Below are 10,574 nucleotides of genomic sequence, written 5' to 3' on the forward strand. Positions count from 1 at the left end.
ATGCCCGAGTTGCAGTAGAACCTGTTGCTCCCCAATTGGCATTGTCAGACATCTTTGGACCCACAGATAAGGCTGTTGTAGAAGACGGTCATTCTCAACTGCAAAGGATTGCCGATGATGAATTTTAAAGCCTGTAGAAATTTTGCTGCAAACTTCAACAGGACAAATTCTTCACCAATGGTTTGCTCTTTTAATGCACCAATATAAATTGCTGCATTTGAGCTCTGGCAATGTTGAAACAGAATGAGGGGTTTTTTGTTTTGTTTTTGTGCGTGTGTTGAAAACATAGTAGATTGGTCTTGATTTGTGATCTTAAGAAATACTTTAATACTTCCCACTGGATCCTGGTTTCAAAACTGAAGGTTTAAGGCTAATGAGAGCCAAACAGCTTTTTCCAATTTGCAGTTTATATAGTGTTCACTTAAAGAAGGGGCTTAAACTGATACCCAGCAAACTTAAAATTTATATTTGTCCTGCTGTAAACAGGCCTTTCAGAACTTTAAGCTGAATATAGAGGAACACTTGTCTTGAAAATTTAGATTTCAGCAGAGCCCCTTGAGTATATTTGACTTTCTGTTGCACTGATAAATGGCTCATAATTCTGGGAGCAGGTATGCTTGTTTTGAAAGGTATAATCAAGAAAAAACAGGGATATTTGCTTGGCCAGTAACCTTTACAGTTTCATAGACCTAGTTTGGTTCTCTTTAAGACCTGAACACAGACTTCCTTTCTGTGTTCCAGTAATATTTCCCAATTTAATAAATCTTTTAATACTTCACTTCTTGTAAACTTTCTCCCATCTACCTATTCATTCCATGTAAATGGGTTTCCTGCAGCTTAGGAGGGACTACGTTTTAGCTTGACCTAGATTTACCCTGTAATAGCTTTCTTTCTAAAGATGAAAATTCCATGTCATTGCAAATTTCCTTTCTGGCTGAGGAAAGGATTTGGCAAGTCCATGCCTTGCTGATCATTGACCAGAGAAATATACAAGGGGCTGAGCCCAATATTGGAACTGTTCTTTCTCATGTTAGACTAAAGGGCTGATCTGTCTTGGTATGTTAATGAAACTGGGAGTATAACGGTACTAAGTGTCCCCTGTCCCCCACATTTATTTGTAGTCTCAGACGATCAAATGACTAGAATAGTGTTTATAGTAGAAATTAAAGTTCAGCAGAACTATTTATATAGGCAATCCTATATTTTTTATTTTTTTTATTTTATCTTATTTTTACAAAAAGTAGTATATTGTTTCAGAGCATTTGTCCTTTCTGCTTCAGAAAAAGTTTTACACTTTTACTCATCTTTATACATCTGATCCAAAAGAGCTTTTGGGGAATCAGTTAAAGAAGATATGAGTTAAGAAAGAGTAATTATTTAAGTGTCAGTGAAAGCAGATATGGTAGAAAAAGGCAAGCATTGACTGTATCAAGTTAAGCTAGACAGTTCACCTGATCTCACTTTCATTTATTGCTTATAAAAAGGAGCTGAAGATTTGGAGCCAAGGTAGCCTAAACTCTGTTTTGGTCATACTATGTTGATGTTTAACAATATTAAATACCATAAATGTTCTTGTGTTCCAGGGAGGCAACAATGCTGGGCATACTGTTGTTGTAGACTCTGTAGAATATGATTTTCATCTTTTACCCAGTGGGATCATCAATCCAAAAGTCACTGCATTCATTGGTAAGTATGGCATTTCTGTCATCAAAATTAACATTAGTAACCAGCTAAGATTTTTTGAGGCGCAAACAAAAGTTCAGCTCCCTAGTCTAACTCATGGCACTTTACAGAAAGTGCCATGAGTTAGACTGACCCTCCCAACTCAATAGATATTAGCTGTTGGGTTGGGAGGGTGGGGGATCAAGCTCCAATTTGGGGCCAATCCAGGTACTGAGGCTGTCTCCATGTTCTGAGGCTGTGTCTTTGCAGCTTCTTCCTCTAGCCCCACCCCTCCTCTCCTGTTCCTGGTGCTGTCTCAGGATGGGAGGGGGAGGGAGGTCTATTCTGGGACTTCCCCAGCTGGAGTGTGTGTATGTGTTGGGGGTGGTGGTGGGATTGGAGTCCCCCAACTCAGCGGGGGTTGGGGGAATTCCAGTCTACCTGCTCTACCTTTTATCACTGGCTGGGGATGGATTTACACTTTCATGTTTTAAAAAAAAAAAAAGAACTATGGCTTTTTCTCATTTAGCATAATATATTAAACTGTGTACTTGTGATTTCCTTCAGGAAATGGTGTAGTAATTCATTTGCCAGGACTGTTTGAAGAAGCTGAGAAGAATTTAAAGAAAGGAAAAGGTGAGAACAGCTTTGAGATACTACTTTAAGATAGTTTCTGAGTACCCTTCTCATGAAGTTGCAAACAGCAAGGGGTCCCCAGAGTTCCTGAGCCAACATGTTTGACTGAGTAGATATTTCTCTGGTCACTTCTGGCAATACACTTCCCATCAGGGATCACCTTACAGCAGGGGTGGGCAAAATACAATACAGCCCATGGTCCAGATCCAGTCCAACCCTGGCCCTGCTGCCCAGGCCCTGCTGCCCAGGCACTCCAGCCCGTTGGCCCCACCGCCACAGCTGGGGGCAGCACCAAGCAGGCAAGCTAGGAGGCTGGGATGGGGCTGCAGGCCAGTGGAGAGTGATGTTTGGTAGCTGAATGGGCTGGGGAGACCCAGGATCTTGGGACAGCACAGAGTCAGGGCCAGGGCTGCGATCTGCTCTCTGCATGGAACCTGCACCCATCACTGGGTCGGGTTCCTTCATTCCGATTCAACCTGCTTGAATTCCCCCCTTCCCTCGAACAGATGCAGGGAGCCCTGTGTGAACAAAGGTGGGAAGAGAGCTCTGTCCAGAGAGAATTTGGCTGAAGTTTCCATGTCTTGCTTTGGCAGTGGACTTCATGGAGGGGGGAGGTGGCAGGGCAGCTGTGCTGGTACTGCTGTGGGGGCTTCTCCTGCTGGTGCTGCTGGAGCCGGATCTGTTGCATCTGCAGCACACCACTGCCTTCCTGGCACAGCCCCAGTTCTCTAGGCAGGGACGTGTGGGGAGCAGGATCCTCGCTCTGCCCCAGCCCTGTGCTGTCACTGGCCCGCAATTTTGGGGTCTCCCCGGCCCTGGCCACTTGTCTCACTTCCAAACTCGCTATCTGCTGGCCCACAGCCCCATCATACATAGAAACTTTTGGTGAGCTGTTGCCTTTTGGGGGGAGGGGTGCTAACCTGGCCTGCGACAGGTCTCCAAAGCTCCCTATGTGGCCTGCGTGCCCAAATAATTGGTCACCCCTGCCTTACTGCCTCCCAGCAGACCACATTCTGATTTGTGAATTGCTTCTAAGCCTTTTTTGTCAGTTTTGAAGGTCAGATTTCAAATTTGAAAGTAAGTTGTTTTTCAGGCGCAATAACATCTCATAATTGGTCTGTATATAACTCTTACTATATGAATATATCTGCTATAATTTGGAAATATACTAGAACAGAAAGAGATGCCATACAGCCATCATAGTTTTTTGGCCCAATATCCACTTTTTAAACTGAGGGCAAGAAAATGTACTCTGGCCCCTGGTAGGCAGATGGCAATATGGTAGATATTGGGGTAAATACATTTTATATTTCTTTTTTAAAGAAAAAAGAAAGGAAAAAGTTCTATGAAATGAACCTGAATGAAGGGAAATATTAGAACTTGTCTGATAGTGAAGCTGAGCTTGTTCTAGCTACAGCTGGAAATTGGTGCTTTTCAAGTGTGTAGATCTAGAATTTTTAGGTTTTGGTAAACAGTCTGAATTTCACAATACAAAGGCCTGAATTAAACTTCAGTGGTTGAGACTCACTTGTGTTTCTCTAAAGTGAGATGACAGTTCAGTCCTTTTTGAACTTCTCTCCCTTTCCAAACCTATACTTAGTCATAGTGAAAGAAAAATACAGATAAAGAAAAATGTTATACTAAACCGTAATGCAAACTTTCACTTGTTTTTAAGGACTAGAAGGCTGGGAAAAGAGACTAATAATTTCTGACAGAGCTCATATTGGTAAGATCATACTTTGCATTTATTTGTACTTATTTCTATAAGAATTTCCTCAGGCATTGTATATACTTCAATTAGTATTTTGTTATTAGTGCCTAATGAGTCCAAGCAGCAATTGGGGTTCTACTGGAGCCATTCTTTTTGCACATTTTTTTGTATCAAGGTGGTTCATTTAAGTTGATTCCCAGGGAATATCTTGCTTTGTTAAAGAGCAAGTCAAAAGTTACTTTACTGAAGTCTTCATTTCCCACTTCAACATATGAATCTTTGAAACCACATGTGAAGCTTGTTTTTTCCATATCATTTTTAATCTTACTGGTAAAAGGATTCCATGGATTTATGCTTTTTAGTCAGATTTCCAAAGTAACAAGTCATCTCTAAACTAAGCTGCCAACTGCTTCATGAGACTGACTTTTCAGGCTTGCCTTGAACAGCTTTCTAAGAATCCAAATAATTTGTTTTTCTCTTCCTCAAAAGTTTTGTTCTTTATATCTGACTTTTGGAGCTCACCATTTAGACATTGATTTCAACGTGCATTTCAGAGTGCCTTTGGACGTGCAACCTGAAGTAGAATCAGATTTGTCATCAGGAGCCCTGCAAAACATCAAAAGAGAACTTTTACTCCCAGATACCTTCTTGAGGCCTGACTACTGTGTTTACCTGAATACACAAAGATTTCAAATTTTAAGACAACCTCTCAAAAATTAGATTCTATACAGGGAAAATTATAAATTTGCTATAATCTTCCCTGTTATAGAATCTAACTATTGGAGGATAATCTTAAATTTGTCATCTCCTCCCTCCCTACCCCCAACTGCTGTGGCAGGGAGCAGACCAGCGGGGGGATAGGAAGCCGCCTTTTCCTCCTGTACCCCCCACCTTCTCCCTTGCCACTTCCCCATGCCCTCTGCTGTCTCCCCCATGGGCAGGGAGCAGGCACTGGAGGGCAGAACTTGAGTTCTACCTTCACTGTCCCTACCTGAGCCACAGTCCCTGCACAGCTGCTTGCAGCTCAGGGCAGGAGAAGCTCTGGGGCTCCACCTGCATCCGGATCAGCTGGGGACACTACCACGTGCCACAGCTCCTGGCTAGAACAGTTGCATACTCTATTCTAAGATGAGGCTTGGTTTTCCAACATGTTAAATTGCGTTGGAAACAAGCAAATACAGTACTTTCTGACTTAGTTACTTTGTTACCACTTACCAGCTTTCCCTTTGTGTAAATATATTTACATAAAATAGTATTTTAGTGAGTGTATGTAATGATGTCCACAGGTATTAAGAAACTGATTTATTGGCATATAACAGTTTAGGGTCTTCTGAGGGAGAGCTAAAACACTGTGCAACATTAGTGGGTGGGGAGCTCTTTTCTGGAACTTTAAAAGAAAAAAATGATTGCTATTTAGGCCTTGTTTACATAATTTACACAATATAATCTGCTAAGAAAATAAAGGAAATTGTTCCTTGATAAAATGACTCTCTGTTTTCAGAATAAAGGTCATGCAGGGAAGGTTTTTCAGAATAACTGAGTTACACCAGGACCGCAGTTTCTGAATCATTATGCTGAAATAGCTTTTTTGATCGATCTACAGTTACCATTAATGAGACATTTTCCTACTGTAAATGAACCTCATGGCTATCTTGAAAATTGAGGGAGAGGTATTTCAGCTTTGTAGCTAGAAATAATCTAGATGTGTATTGCCATCTAGCCACATGAAACTTGCCACACACAAAATGGATATTAACATAGGCAAGCATGACCGCTCAGAACCGATAACAAAGATGAAACTAGGCATATTCCATGGCTGCCTTGGGGATAACATGTTCTATTCCATACACGCTAAAAAAGCTCCTTGTGCCTTTCTAAGAGGCTTAGATCATTATTCATAAAAGCTCTTAGGATATTTGAATAGAATAAGTTTGCAAAGAATGTCCTTTAATTTGTATATCTAAAAATATTGGCAGGATGTGTCTTGATTGCCCTTTTAATTGTCCCTCTTTCATCTACTAGCTAGCTTTCCAGCTCCCTTGTTTCCTCTGCCCCTGTTCCTCTATGGCTGTAAAATTTAAGGTCTTAATTTGATATAAGCTGTGTAACCAATCAAAACAGTAAGATTGTCTTGCTTTTTTCACAGAAAATTTAAAAATGGTCCAAGTTATCTAGGCTGATCTAAGGATTTAGATCACTGAAAATCATAGGGAAGAAGTGAAAATACAAACCAAAATTGCAGCTGGAGAAATGCTAGAGTCCTTATTAAAGCTGAGTTGGCTGTGTTGCATATTTTTTTTCCTTCCTTTCTGTGCAACAAATAGTGAATCTGAGGCCTGAGGTAATTGTTTTTTGACCTTCAGGAATTCAGTGTGTTGAGAAAAATAAACTTTTACGGCGGCATCAGTTGACCTGTAGTCTATTGTAGTGCTATACTTTAAAGTGTTTGTTTTTCTCCATATGAGGGGAAAAAAAGACTTGACTTGTTAGAAAAATAATTTGTAGGAAGGATCCTTCATTTCTGTTTGCTTAGGGTAAAGTTTTATGCAAATCTGCATTCTAAGGATTTTTTACATTTTATTTAGTATTTGACTTCCATCAAGCTGCTGATGGCATCCAAGAACAACAAAGACAAGAGCAAGCAGGAAAGAAGTATGTAACTTTATGTTGTGTATTTTAAATACAGGGCAGCATAAGTTTTAGAACAAACACAGCAACAAGAATCTAGCATGTTTGACAAACTAAAGACAATAGAGTAATAAAAGTAATTGCTGAAGTCGAACAAAATGTTCCATGGTTCATTTCGGACCCATTTGTTATTAGTAGGAGATAGTAGGATAATGCTTTTTAGAAGTGTGGGTCATACCCCGTTCTTTTTGTTTAATGGAAATAGCTACATTGACTGTTCTTTCATAGTACTTAAATTAGCTTATTTTGGACCTGTATGTTTTGACAGACTATATTTTCAGCCTGGAAACACTGTCAAGGCTGACAGGATTGAAATGACATGTACTCACTTTATTTTGTTTTCAGAAATGTACTTAAACATTTATGCTATGTATTGCATGCTGCTTGCTGTCTCCATTTTTGGGGGTTTTCTTGTGAGTTTTAAAACTGAAATACCTTCTGCTTAACTTGTAAGTTTCCAAGAACTTGCTGGGTCTTGGGAAGGGAAGCAGCTGGCAAAATGAATAGCAGAAAATGAGCTCAGAACTGTGGCTTTCTGAAATGTCTATTTTAGCCTTGTTCTGGAGGGCTTCTCTATATGAGTGAAAGAGTAATGCAGTCTGCTGCTGCTGCTGATACTGCCAGTAAAAGATGTTGCTCATGATTATGACCTTTGAAATGGATGCTTGCTTTTAAGAAAATTTACTGTAACTGCTTTCAATTGCTTTTACCTGTGGCTGTCTTCAAATGACACGCTAAGTTTTGTCCAATGCTTGGCATCTTTTATTTCTAACTCCCTTAAGAATTAAAAAGCAAGGTGAAAAGGAGGTGATTATTTTTTCTCATGAGCAAGTGATTACATCCCAGCTTGTAGCTGAGAATAAACTTTAGGTCTCTCATACAAATCAGTATCAGATGGCATTTATAATAACATAGTCAGATACACAGTTAGCTGTGAGAGACATTCTTTAATGATCAAAATGAAACACTGCATACACTGGCCTATATTATTTACTATATTTACCCAAGTCTAAGATGACCCTGAATTTAAGACAACCCCATAATTAGTAGATTCTAGACACGAAAAATGATAATGTTTTAATTTTCCACGTCTACAATCTAGTTATTGGAGAGTCTTCTTATATTCATCCCTTCTGTTACTGCCCCAGGGAAATCTGAGGCTGGAAGGCAGGTAGCCTTCTCCCCTCTGGCCTGTCCCATCTCTCAATGCCTTCCCCATCCTACCAGTCGTCTCCCATTTGTGTCTGCCACCCTCCCCCCTTACTTTTTCATCTGCTCTTACTTTGTCTCCGCTGGGGGCATAGAGCACCTAGCCAAGCCAGGCAATAACCATGGCTCTAGATTCAGCCTTAAGCCTCAACTGGGGTCAAGGCTAGAACTGCAGTGGCTTCCTTGCTGTGCCACACTCCCCTTACTCTATGCATCCCTTTCCCTGTGCTCCCCCTGCACCTCATGCCCCCTCCCTGCATTTCACTTTACTTCCCGCACGTCCTGCACATCCCTTTCCCCATGCTCTTCCCTTTTTCCCCACACTACCCCTGCTCCACACAGCCCTTCACCTGTGGCCCCCTGCCACCCCTTCCTCCATGCTCCCCCCTGCACCGTGTGCCCTTTCCCTGTGTTCCCCTCTGTGCTTCATACTCTTTCCCCCCACGCTTCCCCCTGCACTGATCTCTGCGATCCCCCTCCCCCATGCTTCACGTTTCTTCTGCACCCTTTCCCCATGCTCCTCTCACTCCACGCATCTGTTGCCCCATGCTCTTCCCAGTACTGTGTGTCCCTTCCCTGTGTTCTCCCCTGCACCGCACATCCTGTTCCCCATGCTCCCCTCTGCATTGTGCTTTCTGCATTCCCATTTCCCCATGCTACCCTTGCTGATTTATGCCCAGACTGGAAGCATGGAGATATACTGTAAGATGGCTGTTCCTTCTTTTCTTCCTCTTTCCTCCAGCAGTCACATGGAGGAGGAGGTGGAATCCAGAAGGAGCAGATCCAGGGGGGCACAATGATGTTGTCGCACCAAGCTTTGATTCCTGCTTCATCCAAAATGTAAAACTGATTGCCTGGCAGCAGTAGTTATTTCTGTTCAGGAATTGCTGAAGGAATCGATTTGCCTTCATGGCTCATTGTAACCTACCTGATTCCTGCTAAGTGATTTCTGCTAACATACTTGAATCTTTGCTCCATAAGGGTTATCATCCCCCTCCTTTTTTTAATAGTCTTGGTGTTCTACCAATCAAGCTTCAGCAATTTTGCTGTCTTTTAGCTACTCTTGGTTTCTTATCTCCTGTTTCACAGCCTGGCAGACTTTGAGCTCTTTCCAAAACAGTAGATGCACCCAATGGAGTCTAGTCTTCAGAAGTACCTACCACAGTTTTAGTTTTGGGCTGTGCAGGCAAGAGTTGCTGACAGTTCAACTGTGAAAGGGTTAAAACTGTTTTCTGCCTGAGTAGGAAAGGGAAGGTGTGTGAGCTAAAAATTAGACTACCTGTGATCTGTGTGGACGTAACTGCAAAAATCTTTTTTTTCTTCATTCTGCCTTCATAAAACCAAGGTGCGTGTCTGATTTGTGTGGGACGTGAGAAAAATACATTAATTGTTCTCCCTCAAATTCCTCTTCGTCAACTTTTTTTGTTGGTGTGGTATGTACAAAAAAATCTTGACAGTAGTTATGCAACTGGTACTAAGACAAAGGCCTAGTATGTTCATCCTTATTGTCTTGTTTTGTACTCTTGTTTGTACCACCTGCTGTCTTTTATATTCCAACTGTAAACTGTTTGTGGTAGGGACTGTCTCCTTGTGTGTTTGTATGGTGCACTCCCAGTTGCAGTGTGCTGCTGGGGACAGAACCTGAAAAATCTCAGCCCCCTGTTACACGTTTTAATCTGATGATCCTGAATTCTCCATCAGCTTCAACACTGAACACACTAAAGCTTATTAGCCTTTCGTAAAAAGCAATGGCCTTGTCTAAACCACTTGTCTTTTTTGCTTATCTGCCCTTCCATGATCCTTTTTTTTTTTTACTCTACATTCCTCCAGCTAGTTTCCTTCTATCTACCTTATCAACTCTATTTTTAAATACTCTTCCCTCACTCCTGTTCTACTCAAAATGTTTTCATAAAATAAACTTTATTAGAACAAAAACTTTTACTTGGTAAGGAAAAGGCAAGTTACATCTTGTCTAAATATAAACACACTGTGATCCTTTTTCCTCAACTTCCCACTCTGAACTCCACTCTACCCTTTTTTATTGATCTCATTTTTTCTGTCTCACTATTGCAACCTCTTCAGTGTCTCAAAGTGCAAGGCAGTTATTTGTGGCACTCCAACAGAATGGTGTTTTAAATTAAAAGTCTGATAATTAATATCCCTAACCAGTTAACAAGTTACTAGCACTGTACAGGGATAAAAATATCCATCTGCCAGTGGATGCTGTGACTGGGTATCCATCTAACCTTTTTGTTTTGGTTTGGGTTAGCTAATTCACATTTGTTTTTTACTTGAGCTTTCTTAGGGTGCTTCTAATGAATGCCTTGAAAGCTAAGCAAACTGATTCCTTTTTAAAAAAAAAAAATAGCACAAAATGTTTATTTTTGTCAAACAAGTTCTGGCATGATATAAGATTGACTTTCACAAAGTGCTAGAAGAATCTCTGTGGAAGATTTTGCTAAAATTCTTGGCTTGCTTACTTTTGAAACAATACTTGCAAAGTACATCAAGATTTTTATCTATAATTGTTCCAGGGTTTCATAAAGTTTAGTAGTATTACTTAAAGTTAGTTCTTGAAGCCCTTCTTGGAAATCAAACATAGAGTTACTTAGCCATCTTCAGGATTATGTGATATGTAACTGTGGCCTGTGCTTTATACAGACTGCAG

The 10,574-nt window shown here is 40.9% G+C and overlaps 1 protein-coding gene across 1 annotated transcript in view; it reads left to right on the forward strand.

Annotated features, from left to right (window-relative positions):
• Window positions 1–1,544: 1,544 nt before the first annotated feature.
• Window positions 1,545–10,574, forward strand: part of ADSS (adenylosuccinate synthase) — a gene marked incomplete at its 5' end in the record, with an annotated part of 39,981 nt that continues 30,951 nt past the window's right edge. Inside the window, 4 exons of the mRNA XM_019526717.1 lie at window positions 1,545–1,686; window positions 2,230–2,298; window positions 3,974–4,024; window positions 6,595–6,661. Of these exons, the coding sequence (XP_019382262.1) occupies window positions 1,545–1,686; window positions 2,230–2,298; window positions 3,974–4,024; window positions 6,595–6,661 (329 nt within the window). The remainder of the gene's footprint in view (window positions 1,687–2,229; window positions 2,299–3,973; window positions 4,025–6,594; window positions 6,662–10,574) is intronic.

The sequence above is a fragment of the Gavialis gangeticus genome, unplaced genomic scaffold (genome assembly GCF_001723915.1).
Source record: "Gavialis gangeticus isolate Ggan-Ray unplaced genomic scaffold, GavGan_comp1, whole genome shotgun sequence".
Lineage (NCBI taxonomy): Eukaryota > Metazoa > Chordata > Crocodylia > Gavialidae > Gavialis > Gavialis gangeticus.